Raw genomic sequence first — 20,456 nt, forward strand, 5'->3', positions numbered from 1 at the left:
ACTTGAATGAAGAAGATCTGAAGAAGTTTAGACTTGAATGAAGAAGATCTGAAGAAGTTTAGACGTGAATGAAGAAGATCTGAAGAAGTTTAGACTTGAATGAAGAAGATCTGAAGAAGTTTAGACTTGAATGAAGAAGATCTGAAGAAATTCAGACTTGAATGAAGAAGATATGAAGAAGTTTAGACTTGAATGAAGAAGATCTGAAGAAGTTTAGACTTGAATGAAGAAGATCTGAAGAAGTTTAGACTTGAATGAAGAAGATCTGAAGAAGTTTAGACGTGAATGAAGAAGATCTGAAGAAGTTTAGACTTGAATGAAGAAGATATGAAGAAGTTTAGACTTGAATGAAGAAGATCTGAAGAAGTTTAGACTTGAATGAAGAAGATCTGAAGAAGTTTAGACGTGAATGAAGAAGATCTGAAGAAGTTTAGACTTGAATGAAGAAGATCTGAAGAAGTTTAGACTTGAATGAAGAAGATCTGAAGAAGTTTAGACTTGAATGAAGAAGATCTGAAGAAGTTTAGACTTGAATGAAGAAGATCTGAAGAAATTTAGACTTGAATGAAGAAGATCTGAAGAAGTTTAGACTTGAATGAAGAAGATCTGAAGAAGATTCTTCAGTGAGAGTCTTTGAAGTCCATCATTTGATCTTGTTCTTCTTTCAGCGTCTCTGGGCGACGTGTCTCGTTTCTGTCGCAGCTTCACCAACATGGCCGACGTGGACTCGTACCTGTCCTTCAACGTCAGCTCCTGCCTGAGCCTCACGGCCGGGTTCCTGCAGGCGTTCCCCAAGAGTCCGTCCTTGCGCCGCTCCGTGGTTAACGTCACGTCCATCTGCGCCGTCAAGCCGTACCCGTCCTGGGTTCTGTACTGCGGCGGCAAGGCCGCGCGAGAGATGATGTTCCGGGTCCTGGCCGAGGAAGAACCGGACGTTCGGGTCTTGAGTTACTCTCCAGGTGAGTCACCACACCTGAGTCGAACACCTGAGTCACCACACCTGAGTCACCACACCTGAGTCGAACACCTGAGTCACCACACCTGAGTCACCACACCTGAGTCACAACACCTGAGTCCAACACCTGAGTCACCACAACTGAGTCGAACACCTGAGTCACCACACCTGAGTCACCACACCTGAGTCCAACACCTGAGTCACCACACCTGAGTCACCACACCTGAGTCCAACACCTGAGTCACCACACCTGAGTCACCACACCTGAGTCCAACACCTGAGTCACCACACCTGAGTCACCACACCTGAGTCCAACACCTGAGTCACCACACCTGAGTCACAACACCTGAGTCCAACACCTGAGTCCAACACCTGAGTCCAACACCTGAGTCACCACACCTGAGTCACAACACCTGAGTCCAACACCTGAGTCACCACACCTGAGTCACAACACCTGAGTCCAACACCTGAGTCCAACACCTGAGTCCAACACCTGAGTCACCACACCTGAGTCACAACACCTGAGTCCAACACCTGAGTCACCACACCTGAGTCACAACACCTGAGTCCAACACCTGAGTCCAACGCCTGAGTCCAACACCTGAGTCACCACACCTGAGTCACAACACCTGAGTCCAACACCTGAGTCCAACACCTGAGTCCAACACCTGAGTCACCACACCTGAGTCACAACACCTTAGTCCAACACCTGAGTCCCCACACCTGAGTCACAACACCTGAGTCACAACACCTGAGTCCAACACCTGAGTCACCACACCTGAGTCACAACACCTGAGTCCAACACCTGAGTCACCACACCTGAGTCACAACACCTGAGTCACAACACCTGAGTCACAACACCTGAGTCCAACACCTGAGTCACCACACCTGAGTCACCACACCTGAGTCCAACACCTGAGTCACCACACCTGAGTCACAACACCTGAGTCCAACACCTGAGTCACAACACCTGAGTCCAACACCTGAGTCACCACACCTGAGTCACCACACCTGAGTCACAACACCTGAGTCACCACACCTGAGTCACCACACCTGAGTCACAACACCTGAGTCACCACACCTGAGTCCAACACCTGAGTCACCACACCTGAGTCACAACACCTGAGTCACCACACCTGAGTCACAACACCTGAGTCCAACACCTGAGTCCAACACCTGAGTCCAACACCTGAGTCACCACACCTGAGTCACAACACCTGAGTCCAACACCTGAGTCACCACACCTGAGTCACAACACCTGAGTCCAACACCTGAGTCCAACACCTGAGTCACAACACCTGAGTCACAACACCTGAGTCCAACACCTGAGTCCAACACCTGAGTCCAACACCTGAGTCCAACACCTGAGTCACCACACCTGAGTCACAACACCTGAGTCCAACACCTGAGTCCCCACACCTGAGTCACAACACCTGAGTCACAACACCTGAGTCCAACACCTGAGTCCAACACCTGAGTCACCACACCTGAGTCACCACACCTGAGTCACCACACCTGAGTCCAACACCTGAGTCACCACACCTGAGTCACAACACCTGAGTCCAACACCTGAGTCACCACACCTGAGTCCAACACCTGAGTCACCACACCTGAGTCACCACACCTGAGCCACCACACCTGAGTCACAACACCTGAGTCACCACACCTGAGTCACAACACCTGAGTCCAACACCTGAGTCACAACACCTGAGTCCAACACCTGAGTCCAACACCTGAGTCACCACCACAGATTGAATTCAATTATTTAAAAAAAAAAAGTATTTGAAATATAAGATTCAAAACAAGGTAGAAAAGTCGATCAATGATCCATGATATTGATCAGTGTTCAATGATATTGATCAGTGTTCAATGATATTGATCAGTATTCAATGATATTGATCAGTGTTCAATGATATTGATCAGTATTCAATGATATTGATCAGTGTTCAATGATATTGATCAGTGTTCAATGATATTGATCAGTATTCAATGATATTGATCAGTGTTCAATGATATTGATCAGTGTTCAATGATATTGATCAGTGTTCAATGATATTGATCAGTATTCAATGATATTGATCAGTGTTCAATGATATTGATCAGTATTCAATGATATTGATCAGTGTTCAATGATATTGATCAGTGTTCAATGATATTGATCAGTGTTCAATGATATTGATCAGTATTCAATGATATTGATCAGTGTTCAATGATATTGATCAGTATTCAATGATATTGATCAGTGTTCAATGATATTGATCAGTATTCAATGATATTGATCAGTGTTCAATGATATTGATCAGTATTCAATGATATTGATCAGTGTTCAATGATATTGATCAGTATTCAATGATATTGATCAGTATTCAATGATATTGATCAGTGTTCAATGATATTGATCAGTGTTCAATGATATTGATCTTCAATGATATTGATCGCTGTGGATCCGTGTCTGCAGGACCTCTGGACACCGACATGATGGTGACGGCCAGAACCAACACAGCAGATCCAGCCGTGAAGAACATCTGTGACGAACTCATCTTGAACCAGACTCTGCTCACCTGTCAATCATCCTGCGCCAAGATGCTGCAGGTCCTGCTGGACGATCAATACACGTCCGGAGCTCATGTGGACTTTTATGACCCGTGAACACGTCAGGAGCAGAACCTCAGTGCCTTGGATGGTTCCTTTGATTGACAGATGATGGTTCCTTTGATTGACAGATGATGATTCCTTTGATTGACAGATGATGGTTCCTTTGATTGACAGATGATGATTCCTTTGATTTACAGATGATGGTTCCTTTGATGATTCCTTTGATTGACAGATGATGGTTCCTTTGATGATTCCTTTGATTGACAGATGATGGTTCCTTTGATTGAAAGATGATGGTTCCTTTGATTGACAGATGATGGTTCCTTTGATGATTCCTTTGATTGACAGATGATGATTCCTTTGATGGTTCCTTTGATTGACAGATGATGGTTCCTTTGATGATTCCTTTGATTGACAGATGATGGTTCCTTTGATGATTCCTTTGATTGACAGATGATGATTCCTTTGATGGTTGCTTTGATTGACAGATGATGATTCCTTTGATGGTTCCTTTGAGTGACAGATGACAATCTTTGATGATTCCTTTGATTGACAGATGAAATTCTTAGAGTTTTATGATACAAATGATTTCAACAAGATTTTCACAAACACGCCTGACCTCAACCTTTGACCTTCGACAACCAAATATGTAAATAATTTCATTAATGTTTGATTTAATCTTTAAATCTTTATCTTCGACTCGAGTCGATCTTTATTGATAAAAGTAACAAACTCATGATGAAATCAATCAATCTGTTGATCTGATCAGGAACTGATCGATCGATTGTTGTGATGTTACAAAGTTACACACAGTAAAAGTTACACACAATGCAGTATAAAGTACAACAACAAGTATCAGTTCTTACACAAATGTGTTCTTTTCTACTTTTTCTTTTTTCTGGTTTTCTGGTTTTGTTGTTTTTCAGATCAATACTTGATCAATACTTGTCGTCCTGTGCCTTAAAATCATGAAATCACAAAATCAACAACTTCAACTTCTTGTGTAAAGTTTAAAAAACTGACTCGACGGAAGAAAAACATTAAAATGCTGAAGAAGTTGATCAATAGTTTTGATTGATCGCCTGAAAGTGTGTTTTCTCTTGATCGACTGTTTGTTTCAATTCATTTTAAATTAATTGTAAATTAATTTAAAGTCTTGATTCCATTAAAAAAGATTCGTTTGATCTTCTCAAGTAGTTTAAATTAAACTAGTGAATATATGAGTTAACCAGCTAACTAACTAGTACTAACTGTTACTAACTGTCAACACACTATCAACTGTAACATTTACGTTCATGGATTAACGTTTGATAAAAGTGTAATGACGTCATTACTGAGATGATTTCAATATATTCATAAAGTATTTGAAGATTATCAGTTAAACATGTCGATGAATGTCGTTGCATCTGCTGCCCCCTGCTGGTCGCCTCGAGCCACTGCCGCTGACAGACAGAAGCAGCTGCTGAGACCAAAATACTCCTGGAGCAGAAAAACCCAAACAAGGCCTTCAGGAGGACCTGAGGCCACAGCGAGCTGCAGGAGGAGCCAGTATTTGTGGAGCAGGTGAGGATCTGAAGAGGATCTGAAGAGGATCTGAAGAGGACCTGAAGAGGATCTTCTGGCTCCAGCATGACTGTGGGCAACATGGAGGGAGCTCAACTCTTCCAGGCGGGGGCCAAGGGTCGAGGCCTGAGGGCCACCAGGGACCTGAGCCCCGGGGACGTGGTCTTCTCCGAGGCCAGCTTCTCCGCCGTGGTCTTCGACAGGTGAGAAGATCCAGGAGCTCTGACCTGGTTTCTCTGAGCATGATGTCATCAGACGAGTCACGTGACCAGAGACGTGACGTCGTGACTTTAAAGTCAAGATGAACAGAAGAAAATAACTTTCGTTCAGAAAAGTTACTGCGATGGAGATGAAGTTGATTTAAAGACGTTTATTCAACGGAAAAGTACTTAAAATATAGGAAAAACTTGTGTATATTTGAATAACAATCATACTAACATATGTATATATTTGAGTAACAATCATATTAACATATGTATATATTTGAATAACAATAATATTAACATATGTATATATTTGAATAACAATCATATTAACATATGTATATATTTGAATAACAATCATATTAACATATGTGTATATTTGAATAACAATCGTATTAACATTTGTATATATTTGAATAACAATCATATTAACATATGTATATATTTGAATAACAATCATATTAATATGTGTATATATTTGAATAACAATCATATTAACATATGTATATATTTTGAATAACAATAATATTAACATATTTATATATTTAAATAACAATCATATTAACATATGTATATATTTGAATAACAATCATATTAACATATTTATATATTTGAATAAAAATAATATTAACATATGTATATATTTGAATAACAATCATATTAACATATGTATATATTTGAATAACAATCATATTAACATGTGTATATATTTGAATAAAAATAATATTAACATATTTATATATTTAAATAACAATCATATAAACATATGCATATATTTGAATAAAAATAATATTAACATATGTATATATTTGAATAACAATCATATTAACATATGTATATATTTGAATAACAATCATATAAACATATGTATATATTTGAATAACAATCATATTAACATATGTATATATTTGAATAACTATAATATTAACATATGTATATATTTGAATAACAATCATATTAACATATGTATATATTTGAATAACAATCATATTAACATATGTGTATATTTGAATAACAATCGTATTAACATATGTATATATTTGAATAACAATCATATAAACATATGTATATATTTGAATAACAATCATATTAACATATGTATATATTTGAATAACTATAATATTAACATATGTATATATTTGAATAACAATCGTATTAACATATGTATATATTTGAATAACAATCATATTAACATATGTATATATTTGAATAACAATCGTATTAACATATGTATATATTTGAATAACAATCATATTAACATATGTATATATTTGAATAACAATCATATTAACATATGTGTATATTTGAATAACAATCGTATTAACATATGTATATATTTGAATAACAATCATATTAACATGTGTGTATATTTGAATAACAATAATATTAACATGTGTATATATTTGAATAACAATCATATTAACATGTGTGTATATTTGAATAACTATAATATTAACATATGTATATATTTGAATAACAATCATTAACATATGTATATATTTGAATAACAATCGTATTAACTTATGTATATATTTGAATAACAATCATATTAACATATGTATATATTTGAATAACAATCATATTAACATATGTGTATATTTGAATAACAATCATATTAACATATGTGTATATTTGAATAACAATCGTATTAACATATGTGTATATTTGAATAACAATCATATTAACATATGTATATATTTGAATAACAATCATATTAACATATGTATATATTTGAATAACAATCATATTAACATATGTATATATTTGAATAACAATCATATTAACATGTGTATATATTTGAATAACAATAATATTAACATATGTATATATTTGAATAAAAATCATATTAACATATGTATATATTTGAATAACAATCGTATTAACTTATGTATATATTTGAATAACAATCATATTAACATATGTGTATATTTGAATAACAATCATATTAAAATATGTGTATATTTGAATAACAATCATATTAACATATGTGTATATTTGAATAACAATCATATTAATATGCGTATATATTTGAATAACAATCATATTAACATATGTGTATATTTGAATAACAATCATATTAACATGCGTATATATTTGAATAACAATCATATTAACATGTGTGTATATTTGAATAACAATCATATTAACATATGTGTATATTTGAATAACAATCTTATTAACATATGTATATATTTGAATAACAATCATATTAACATATGTGTATATTTGAATAACAATCATATTAACATGCGTATATATTTGAATAACAATCATATTAACATATGTGTATATTTGAATAACAATCATATTAACATATGTGTATATTTGAATTACAATCATATTAACATATGTGTATATTTAAAAAAACAATCGTATTAACATATGTGTATATTTGAATAACAATCATATTAACATATGTGTATATTTGAATAACAATCGTATTAACATATGTGTATATTTGAATAACAATCATATTAACATATGTGTATATTTGAATAACAATCGTATTAACATATGTGTATATTTGAATAACAATCATATTAACATGCGTATATATTTGAATAACAATCATATTAACATATGTGTATATTTGAATAACAATCATATTAACATGCGTATATATTTGAATAACAATCATATTAACATGTGTGTATATTTGAATAACAATAATATTAACATGTGTATATATTTGAATAACAATCATATTAACATGTATATATTTGAATAACAATAATATTATTAATTAATATAACATCTGACCTCAACAAGTTCATGACTTTTTCTAACAAAAACTGAGAAGAAAAGATGAAATAAATATGTTTAGATATTGTTTTAACTTCTGTTCGTTTTTTTCAATCTTCACTCGTTTGTTTCTCAGAAACTCAACGATTCCTTCGAAGATGAAACACGTTTGTTTTCTTGAAATAAAAACCTTAAAGTTCATCACAAATGTATTTTTACAGAAATGTGCCACAAATACACAACTTTGATAAGAAACGTCGACAATATTGTAATTTCTGGAGAAAACAAACCATCAATAAGTTTAACAACAAGACGATCAATACTTTGTATCAGAGTATTTTTGTGTATTTGTGTAGTATTGACTTCATTGTATTTGTCGACATATTGTTTTCAATTATTCTTCAAATCACTGAATTCTTTACTTTGTTGTTGTTGTTGTGGTTGTTGTTGTTGTTGTTGTTGTGGTGGTTGTTGTTGTTGTTGTTGTTGTTGTGGTTGTTGTTGTTGTTGTTGTTGTTGTTGTTGTGTTCTGGAAACATTGATTCCACAGACGTCACTTCTAAAAACATCTGTAGAATCTTATCAGTCGCGGAGGCTCGAGCGGAACCATCAACACAAACGACACTTTATTTATCAACACAAACCAGTTCATTTATCAACACAAACGACACTTTATTTATCAACACAAACCAGTTCATTTATCAACACAAACGACACTTTATTTATCAACACAAACAAGTTCATTCATCAACACAAACGACATTTTATTTATCAACACAAACGATACTTCATTTATCAACAACTCTTTCAAACTTTATCTTCTCAAATCATGTCATTCAACTCAACACACGTTGATAAAGTGACGACAAACACACTGACGCTCAGGCGTATCCTCTCGTCCTCAGTCTGGCGGCGCAGGTGTGTCACGGCTGCTTCCGCCGTCAGCCGAAGCTTCACCGCTGCGGTCAGTGTAGCTTCGCTCACTACTGCGACCGCACCTGCCAGACGGCCAGCTGGAGCGAACACAAGCAGGAGTGCGGCGCCATCAGGAGGCTGCAGAGGTTCCCGAGCCAGAGTGTGCGGTGAGAAGATCAGTGACGTCTTTAACTTATACTCATTATTCAAGTGTTTTTGAACTTATACTCATTATTCAAGTGTTTTTGAACTTATACTCATTATTCAAGTGTTTTTGAACTTATACTCATTATTCAAGTGTTTTTGAACTTATACTCATTATTCAAGTGTTTTTGAACTTATACTCATTATTCAAGTGTTTTTAGTGTTTTTGAACTTATACTCATTATTCAAGTGTTTTTAGTGTTTTTGAACTTATACTCATTATTTAAGTGTTTTTAGTGTTTTTGAACTTATACTCATTATTCAAGTGTTTTTGAACTTATACTCATTATTCAAGTGTTTTTAGTGTTTTTGAACTTATACTCATTATTCAAGTGTTTTTAGTGTTTTTGAACTTATATTCATTATTCAAGTGTTTTTGAACTTATACTCATTATTCAAGTGTTTTTAGTGTTTTTGAACTTATACTCATTATTCAAGTGTTTTTAAACTTATACTCATTATTCAAGTGTTTTTGAACTTATACTCATTATTCAAGTGTTTTTAGTGTTTTTGAACTTATACTCATTATTCAAGTGTTTTTAGTGTTTTTGAACTTATACTCATTATTTAAGTGTTTTTAGTGTTTTTGAACTTATACTCATTATTCAAGTGTTTTTAGTGTTTTTGAACTTATATTCATTATTCAAGTGTTTTTGAACTTATACTCATTATTCAAGTGTTTTTAGTGTTTTTGAACTTATACTCATTATTTAAGTGTTTTTAGTGTTTTTGAACTTATATTCATTATTTAAGTGTTTTTAGTGTTTTTGAACTTATATTCATTATTCAAGTGTTTTTGAACTTATACTCATTATTCAAGTGTTTTTAGTGTTTTTGAACTTATACTCATTATTCAAGTGTTTTTGAACTTATACTCATTATTCAAGTGTTTTTAGTGTTTTTGAACTTATATTCATTATTCAAGTGTTTTTAGTGTTTTTGAACTTATACTCATTATTCAAGTGTTTTTAGTGTTTTTGAACTTATACTCATTATTCAAGTGTTTTTGAACTTATACTCATTATTCAAGTGTTTTTAGTGTTTTTGAACTTATATTCATTATTCAAGTGTTTTTTAAGTGTATATTCATTATTTAAGTGTTTTTAACATTTGTTTACGTTCTTAAATGATTGAATTAACATTTTAAATATTAACACATAGAGTTTGAAATTTTATTCAAAAACAAATAAAATTAAATTGTATTTAATTTAAATTTAATTTCAATATAAATGTTATAACAGAGACTCCAGACAGAACCAGCAGAGCTCAGAGCTACTGTTAAAAAATGGGGAATTTGGAAAAAGTATTTTTAAAATATTAAAATATCAAACTGTGTAAAAAAACAAACAAACATTAAATTATAAAAGATCTGAATTTTAACTTCTATGATTTGAAACAAAACTAGTTCCAATAGAGAAAAGATGGAATGAAGTTAAATTGAAGTTAAACTCGTGATTGAAATGAAACTGGAACCTCCTGATGATCCCGACCATGTCCCGGGTCAGTCTGGCGGCTCGGGTCCTGTGGAGGATCCACAAAGACACGGGTCTGGCCTCGGACACTCAGCTGGTGCCCGTGGACCAGCTGGAGGACCACGTGAGCGACCTGGCGCAGGAAGACCTGGAGAAGCTACGCAGCGACGTGAAGGACCTCCAGAAGTTCTGGTCTCACGGCAGGAAGAAGATCAGCAGCGACTACATCGCGCTCATCCTAGGCATCGTAAGAAAGATTTGTTGGTCAATTATTTATTTCTATATTTAAATCAATTTTTATTGAATATTTTATATATTTTTTAACACACACACACACACACACACACACACACACACACACACACACACACACACACACACACACACACACACACACACACTGGATCCACAGGTTCTATCACAGGTTCTATCACAGGTTCTATCACAGGTTCTGTTTCTATGATGTTGATGTTCAGTCATGAGTGTTTCTCTGCTTTCATCTGCAGATCCTTCTTCCTCCAGTGTATTGACCTCTAGACTCAGGTGTCAGCAGATGTTGTCTCCAGGTCTCCAGCTTTTATGTTGCATTTGTGAGCCATTTTCAGTTGGTGTTTCTTCTGACCTCCTTGGTCCTTCTAGCGTTTCTTCTGACCTCCAGCAGAGCCTCCAGCAGAGCCTCCAGCAGAGCCGTCCTTGGTGTAGCAGGACATACGACACTCTGCGGGGTACACGTTTGTGGGGCATCCTTGTGACATGAGCCATCACAGCTGGTTCTGAGCGACTGTGGCCTCCATACTGGTTCATCCTGTTCTTCTCAGGATCTCAGTGAGCGTCTCTCGGTCACGCCAAGTGATCCAAGGACACGCTGTAGACAGATGTTGAACTGTTCCAGGGACTTGATGTGACGGCTGTAGGTGACCTTCAGAGCTGTAGGTGACCTTCACAGCTGTAGGTGACCTTCACGGCTGTAGGTGACCTTCACAGCTGTAGGTGACCTTCACAGCTGTAGGTGATCTTCACAGCTGTAGGTGACCTTCACAGCTGTAGGTGACCTTCACAGCTGTAGGTGACCTTCACAGCTGTAGGTGATCTTCACAGCTGTAGGTGACCTTCACAGCTGTAGGTGATCTTCACAGCTGTAGGTGACCTTCACGGCTGTAGGTGATCTTCACAGCTGTAGGTGACCTTCACAGCTGTAGGTGACCTTCACAGCTGTAGGTGACCTTCACAGCTGTAGGTGATCTTCACAGCTGTAGGTGACCTTCACAGCTGTAGGTGATCTTCACAGCTGTAGGTGACCTTCACAGCTGTAGGTGACCTTCACAGCTGTAGGTGACCTTCACAGCTGTAGGTGACCTTCACAGCTGTAGGTGATCTTCACAGCTGTAGGTGACCTTCACAGCTGTAGGTGACCTTCACAGCTGTAGGTGACCTTCACAGCTGTAGGTGATCTTCACAGCTGTAGGTGATCTTCACAGCTGTAGGTGACCTTCACAGCTGTAGGTGACCTTCACGGCTGTAGGTGACCTTCACGGCTGTAGGTGACCTTCACGGCTGTAGGTGACCTTCACAGCTGTAGGTGACCATCACAGCTGTAGGTGACCTTCACAGCTATAGGTGACCTTCACAGCTGTAGGTGATCTTCACAGCTGTAGGTGACCTTCACAGCTGTAGGTGACCTTCACAGCTGTAGGTGACCTTCACGGCTGTAGGTGACCTTCACGGCTGTAGGTGACCTTCACAGCTGTAGGAGACCTTCATGGCTGTAGGTGACCTTCACGGCTGTAGGTGACCTTCACAGCTGTAGGAGACCTTCACAGCTGTAGGTGACCTTCACAGCTGTAGGTGACCTTCACAGCTGTAGGTGACCTTCACAGCTGTAGGAGACCTTCACAGCTGTAGGTGACCTTCACAGCTGTAGGTGACCTTCACAGCTGTAGGTGACCTTCACGGCTGTAGGTGACCTTCACAGCTGTAGGTGACCTTCACGGCTGTAGGTGACCTTCACGGCTGTAGGTGACCTTCACAGCTGTAGGTGACCTTCACGGCTGTAGTTGACCTTCACAGCTGTAGGTGACCTTCACAGCTGTAGGTGACCTTCACAGCTGTAGGTGACCTTCACGGCTGTAGGTGACCTTCACAGCTGTAGGTGACCTTCACGGCTGTAGGTGACCTTCACAGCTGTAGGTGACCTTCACGGCTGTAGGTGACCTTCACGGCTGTAGGTGACCTTCACGGCTGTAGGTGACCTTCACAGCTGTAGGTGACCTTCACAGCTGTAGGTGACCTTCACAGCTGTAGGTGACCTTCACGGCTGTAGGTGACCTTCACAGCTGTAGGTGACCTTCACGGCTGTAGGTGACCTTCACGGCTGTAGGTGACCTTCACAGCTGTAGGTGACCTTCACGGCTGTAGGTGACCTTCACGGCTGTAGGTGACCTTCACGGCTGTAGGTGACCTTCACGGCTGTAGGTGACCTTCACAGCTGTAGGTGACCTTCACGGCTGTAGGTGACCTTCACAGCTGTAGGTGACCTTCACGGCTGTAGGTGACCTTCACGGCTGTAGGTGACCTTCACAGCTGTAGGTGACCTTCACGGCTGTAGGTGACCTTCACGGCTGTAGGTGACCTTCACGGCTGTAGGTGACCTTCACAGCTGTAGAGGAGGTGATACAGACTGCCTGGTAGACTGAGATTTTTGTGCTTAAATGAAGGTTTTTGTTCTGGAAAACCCGGCGTCTGAGTCTCCCATTGGCTGATGCTTGATTCATTCTGTTCTGGATCTCCATGTCAATGTTGTCTTCAGACAGAATGATCTTCATGTCAATGTTGTCTTCAGACAGAATGATCTCCAGGTATTTGAAAGATGGAATAGGATCTAGTCCAGACTGAAGATCTTGTGAGAGTGAGATACAAGAGTTGTCCACACACTGCAACTCAAGTATCTTTGTTTGGTTGTTGTCCGGTGGTCTCCTGAGGTTTCCATCCATCCAGTGGACAATGAATTGTGGCATCTCTCCAATGCTTTGGGATGTTCTCATCAGCCCAGACCTTGGAGATGTAGCAGTGTAATGTTCTCGTGCACAAATACCCTCCCTATTTTAAATTTTACTATCCTGGTCTTTTAGGACTTTAAGCCCATCTGCTGTTTTCAGGGAGTGATGGAGTGACTTGTTGGGCCGTAGATAGATTTCACAGAGTTATAAAAGTTCATTTCTATCTGCAAATGCCTGAATTTCACGTGCCTTCTCCATCCACCATACATTCTGCATGGTCCGCAAAGTTCTCTGCACTTCCAGTCGCTCTCTGTCATCTCTGTCTGGAAGGTTGGAGGAGGTTATTCAGGGTTGATGTGCCTCGTGCTGCCGAGCAGGTTATGGATGGATCTTTGTTATCAAACCAGTCCTGATGGTTCTTGCTTTTGTATCCAATTGATTGGGCTGCTGATCCTGAAGGGCTGCTGTGACAGTGGACCATTGTTGTTCTGTGGTACCACTCAGGAGGTTCTAGCTCACCTAGTTTCTCAGCCAAGGAGCGACGGAACTAATTTCTAGTCGTGGCATCTTTCAGACGAGCGCAGTCTAATCTCCTTCTACTGGGTCCGTGTTTCCGCATAGGGGGCGCACTTTCATGAGGACCTTGGTCTTTATCATGTGATGATCTGTCCAGCGTTCTGCACCTCTGATGGCCCGGGTTTGGAAAACGTCCCTGATGTCACAGCCCCTTACAATGATGCCATCAATCAGGTGCCAGTGAACGTGGCTTCATCCATGATGTTTTATATTTGTTCTGTTGCTGGAAGATGGTGTTAGTTGGTGCTCGGAACAGAGGGTCAGTAGCCTCATGCCATTTGAGTTGGCCTGACCAATCCCATGACTGCCAAACACCCCCTTCCAAATACCACTATCCCGTCCAACTCCAGCATTGAAGTCCCCAAGCAAGAGGATCTTCCCTCTCTTTGGGATCCGACATCCAGAGCTAGGTAACAGTCTTTAGTCTCATTGTCAGATGGTAGAGTTGGAGCATCTTTTCCAGGGGGGCGCGTAGGGTCTTCAGCCTCTCACTGATGCCCACAGGTTTTTCTGTAAGCTTAGGCAGTAGTGTTTTCTTAAAGGTCCACACCGTGCAGATGTTGTCCACCTTGGGGATAGCCTTTCCAGTAGAAAGTTTAGCCCATGCCCTCCTCTGTTAGACCCTCATCAAGGAGCCTGGTTTCGCTCAGGCAGTAATGTTGATGTTATTGCGTCTCAACTCAGACGCAACCAGGGCTTGAGGTTAAAATGCTTGTTTCTTCTGTTTCGACTGCAGAAGTGGAATGACGCGACGGGTGAGGTTGCCTGTCCAGGGGGTTGAGTGGGCAATTTTTGAGTGGGCAATTTTTTGGGCCACCTTTTCTAGGCCCTTCCTCGCTTGAGGTGAGCAGTGTGGTCCCTATATAGGGGCTGCTCAGTCGCACATTGTTCTGCCGAGAACATCTGCCACTCAGCCCAGCTATAGGTACTTATACCCTGTGCAGCAGACGTACAGGGCTCTGACTAGGACCTCCCAGGCTATTGAAACCTGCTCCCATCGCCAAAAACCCCATCACCGCCAGACTTTGACCAGAAATGGATCCAAGTAAATTCACCGTGGTTATAGGTGGATACCTGTGCAATAGGATATTTAAGTGCTCTAGGGGTGCGCTATCACCAGTAGCACTATCTTCACCAAGATGGGGTCGGTCTGGTGGCGTGGGTAAGCCCAGGACGACCAGCTCCCCATCCTAGCTGCAGGAGGCTGCCGGGACCTAGCTCTTGTTTAGGCCCGCCTGTTGTGCACCACCAGCACATGCTTTTCTGTTGGGGTGTGCTATCTTAGCCTTTATCTCAAAAGACTAACCCACAAGGCAGTGGGTCTATGTGCCCATAGCTGGGGCAGTGGTTGACGGGCGTCAGGGCACGACCACTGGCTGGTGGGCCTGCACACCACATCTCTGGGGCCACTGCTGCTCCAAGATCTCCTGTAGTTTAGCCTGGGACTGCAAGGTTTACATGTGTGGCCACGTGGAGGCACCGCAGGAGTCTTGCTGGTGGAGAGGCTGTGTACTGGCAGAGGAGACTTACGCATTCGGCTCCTCCTTCACCCCAGAGGGGGCTAGTCAGCGACAGTAGCTGAAAGCAGAAAGCAATGCAGCATTCAACATGCACTAACTACAAGCACCGCTACACTACTGCACTAGGCACTTCACACGCACCCTGTGTTACAAAACACACACGCACACGCACACGCACACGCACACGCACACGCACACGCACACGCACACGCACACGCACACGCACACACACACACACACACACACACACACACACACACTAATGACTCTCTTGCCTCCACAGATCAAGTGTAACGGCTTCACTCTGAGCGACCAGCGAGGTCTTCAGGCGGTGGGTGTCGGTCTCTTCCCGAACCTGTGTCTGGTGAACCACGACTGTTGGCCGAACTGCAGTGTGGTCCTCAACCATGGCAAGTAGGTGACCTTGGCTCTTCTGCAGACTCTTGGGTCGCCGTGGTGACGCGTGAGGATGAGCCGGAACCACCTGCAGATGTTCTGGACATGAGGTTCTGGTACAAGCTCAGGTCCAGGTTCGCTCGCGGGTGTTGAAGGTTTCCTCACGTCCAGATGTTTGGATTCAACATGATCTTCACAGTAGTTTTTGGATGAAACGTGAACTTCTGGTCACGAACGTCACATGTTCTCGTCAAACAAACGTGTCAGATGTTCGTGAAGATCACTTTGATCTTTGATCTTCTCACTGCATCAGCTTCACATTCTTCTGACAACACTTGTCTCCACTGTCAAGATCCTTCTTCGTTCCTCTGTTCCTGATGCTCTTCTGACCACACACCTGTCAATCAAGAGTCACTTACGGGTCCTTCTGATCACATCCTTTAGGCTAAAATGTTATTATTATTAAAATAATAATAATAATATATTATATTATATATATATAAAATTATATTATATTATAATTATATATATATATAATATTATACTAATATTATTATATATATAATATAATATTATTAAAATACTATTATAATATTATATAATATATATATATATATATATATATATATATATATATATATAATATCATCATAATATAATATAATATAATAATAATATTCGATCGCTCCAAGCATTATAAACTTAAAAATAATCCTAGTTTGTGTTTTCACAGGTTTATTTTTGAGTGAACTTCAGACCAGGATCTAAACACAAACATGTCAAACTATAAAATAAATAACAGTTTTATGTCATGGAATCGAACCCAGAACCTCAAGAGCATCATCTTCACCGAGAGATTGTTTTAATTTATTTATTACTTTTCATTTATCGAGACGTTGAACAGAAATACTTTACGATAAAATAAAGTTATAACTATTTACAAACATCGTACGTCCTTTGTTTCTACTTTGTTTTTGTTTATATTGAAGTAAATAAAAAGATAAAAACTAAATCATTAGCGAGAGATAAAAATATACGAACAGACTCACTGCTGCCTCCCAGTGGCTGTTAGTGAGAATTACATTTTTAAATGTCGGACCGGATATTATCGATCATGAAAAATAATCGAACCAAATAGTTGATCAGTGACACGAGCCTGTGAACACATGTCAGCTCTGTGTGAAAGTAATGATGTTCTCCTTCTTTGCAGCCAATCAGCGCTGAGCTCTGCCCTGCACTCTCAGAGGAGGTGAGAACACGTCATCATCGACGTCATCATCCACGTCATCATTCACGTCATCATTCACGTCATCATTCACGTCATCAATCACGTCATCATTCACGTCATCATTCACGTCATCATCCACGTCATCATCCACGTCATCATCCACGTCATCATTCACGTCATCATTCACGTCATCATTCACGTCATCATTCACGTCATCATCCACGTCATCATTCACGTCATCATTCACGTCATCAATCACGTCATCATTCACGTCATCATCCACGTCATCATTCACGTCATCATTCACGTCATCAATCACGTCATCATTCACGTCATCATTCACGTCATCATTCACGTCATCAATCACGTCATCATTCACGTCATCATCGACGTCATCATTCACGTCATCATCGACGTCATCATCCACGTCATCATTCACGTCATCATCCACGTCATCATTCACGTCATCATTCACGTCATCATTCACGTCATCATTCACGTCATCATTCACGTCATCATTCACGTCATCATTCACGTCATCATTCACGTCATCATTCACGTCATCATTCACGTCATCATTCACGTCATCATTCACGTCATCATTCACGTCATCATTCACGTCATCATTCACGTCATCATTCACGTCATCATTCACGTCATCATTCACGTCATCATTCACGTCATCATTCACGTCATCATTCACGTCATCATTCACGTCATCATTCACGTCATCAATCACGTCATCATTCACGTCATCATTCACGTCATCATTCACGTCATCAATCACGTCATCATTCACGTCATCATTCACGTCATCAATCACGTCATCATTCACGTCATCATTCACGTCATCATTCACGTCATCATTCACGTCATCATTCACGTCATCATCCACGTCATCATTCACGTCATCAATCACGTCATCATTCACGTCATCATCGACGTCATCATTCACGTCATCAATCACGTCATCAATCACGTCATCATTCACGTCATCATTCACGTCATCATTCACGTCATCATTCACGTCATCATTCACGTCATCATTCACGTCATCATTCACGTCATCATTCACGTCATCATTCACGTCATCATCCACGTCATCATTCACGTCATCAATCACGTCATCATTCACGTCATCATCGACGTCATCATTCACGTCATCAATCACGTCATCATCCACGTCATCATCGACGTCATCATTCACGTCATCATCGACGTCATCATCCACGTCATCATTCACGTCATCATTCACGTCATCATTCACGTCATCATTCACGTCATCATTCACGTCATCATTCACGTCATCATTCACGTCATCAATCACGTCATCATTCACGTCATCATCGACGTCATCATTCACGTCATCAATCACGTCATCAATCACGTCATCATTCACGTCATCAATCACGTCATCATTCACGTCATCATTCACGTCATCATTCACGTCATCAATCACGTCATCATTCACGTCATCATTCACGTCATCATTCACGTCATCAATCACGTCATCATTCACGTCATCATTCACGTCATCATTCACGTCATCATTCACGTCATCATTCACGTCATCATCCACGTCATCATTCACGTCATCATTCACGTCATCATTCACGTCATCATTCACGTCATCATCCACGTCATCATTCACGTCATCATTCACGTCATCATTCACGTCATCAATCACGTCATCATTCACGTCATCATTCACGTCATCATTCACGTCATCAATCACGTCATCATTCACGTCATCATCGACGTCATCATTCACGTCATCATCGACGTCATCATCCACGTCATCATCCACGTCATCATTCACGTCATCATTCACGTCATCATTCACGTCATCATTCACGTCATCATTCACGTCATCATTCACGTCATCATCGACGTCATCATTCACGTCATCATTCACGTCATCATTCACGTCATCATTCACGTCATCATTCACGTCATCATTCACGTCATCATTCACGTCATCATTCACGTCATCATTCACGTCATCATTCACGTCATCATTCACGTCATCATTCACGTCATCAATCACGTCATCATTCACGTCATCATTCACGTCATCATTCACGTCATCATTCACGTCATCATTCACGTCATCATTCACGTCATCATTCACGTCATCAATCACGTCATCATCGACGTCATCATTCACGTCATCATTCACGTCATCATCCACGTCATCATTCACGTCATCATTCACGTCATCAATCACGTCATCATCCACGTCATCATTCACGTCATCATTCACGTCATCATTCACGTCATCATTCACGTCATCATTCACGTCATCATCCACGTCATCATTCACGTCATCATTCACGTCATCATCCACGTCATCATTCACGTCATCATTCACGTCATCATTCACGTCATCATCCACGTCATCATTCACGTCATCATTCACGTCATCATTCACGTCATCATCCACGTCATCATTCACGTCATCATTCACGTCATCAATCACGTCATCATTCACGTCATCATCGACGTCATCATTCACGTCATCATCGACGTCATCATTCACGTCATCATTCACGTCATCATCCACGTCATCATTCACGTCATCATTCACGTCATCATTCACGTCATCATTCACGTCATCATCCACGTCATCATTCACGTCATCATTCACGTCATCATTCACGTCATCATTCACGTCATCATTCACGTCATCATTCACGTCATCAATCACGTCATCATTCACGTCATCATTCACGTCATCATTCACGTCATCAATCACGTCATCATTCACGTCATCATTCACGTCATCATTCACGTCATCATTCACGTCATCATCCACGTCATCATTCACGTCATCATTCACGTCATCATTCACGTCATCATTCACGTCATCAATCACGTCATCATTCACGTCATCATTCACGTCATCAATCACGTCATCATTCACGTCATCATTCACGTCATCATTCACGTCATCATTCACGTCATCATTCACGTCATCATTCACGTCATCATTCACGTCATCATTCACGTCATCATTCACGTCATCATTCACGTCATCATTCACGTCATCATTCACGTCATCATTCACGTCATCATTCACGTCATCATTCAC

General features: G+C 39.8%; 2 protein-coding genes across 2 annotated transcripts in view; both read left to right on the forward strand.

Annotated features, from left to right (window-relative positions):
• The window catches only part of spra (sepiapterin reductase a), a 6,717-nt gene extending 2,106 nt beyond the window's left edge, over positions 1 to 4,611 (forward strand). Inside the window, exons 2-3 of the mRNA XM_087792305.1 lie at positions 669 to 959; positions 3,414 to 4,611. Coding sequence (XP_087648431.1) covers positions 669 to 959; positions 3,414 to 3,604 — 482 coding nt within the window. The 3' untranslated portion in view covers positions 3,605 to 4,611. The remainder of the gene's footprint in view (positions 1 to 668; positions 960 to 3,413) is intronic.
• Positions 4,612 to 5,070: 459 nt separating this feature from the next.
• The window catches only part of LOC148078982 (histone-lysine N-methyltransferase Smyd1-like), a 30,135-nt gene continuing 14,749 nt past the window's right edge, over positions 5,071 to 20,456 (forward strand). The window contains exons 1-5 of the mRNA XM_087792306.1: positions 5,071 to 5,316; positions 8,964 to 9,140; positions 10,683 to 10,896; positions 16,025 to 16,155; positions 17,348 to 17,386. Coding sequence (XP_087648432.1) covers positions 5,180 to 5,316; positions 8,964 to 9,140; positions 10,683 to 10,896; positions 16,025 to 16,155; positions 17,348 to 17,386 — 698 coding nt within the window. The 5' untranslated portion in view covers positions 5,071 to 5,179. The remainder of the gene's footprint in view (positions 5,317 to 8,963; positions 9,141 to 10,682; positions 10,897 to 16,024; positions 16,156 to 17,347; positions 17,387 to 20,456) is intronic.

The sequence above is a fragment of the Callionymus lyra genome, chromosome 5 (assembly GCF_982586985.1).
Source record: "Callionymus lyra chromosome 5, fCalLyr1.hap1.1, whole genome shotgun sequence".
In the NCBI taxonomy this organism is placed as follows: Eukaryota; Metazoa; Chordata; class Actinopteri; order Syngnathiformes; family Callionymidae; genus Callionymus; species Callionymus lyra.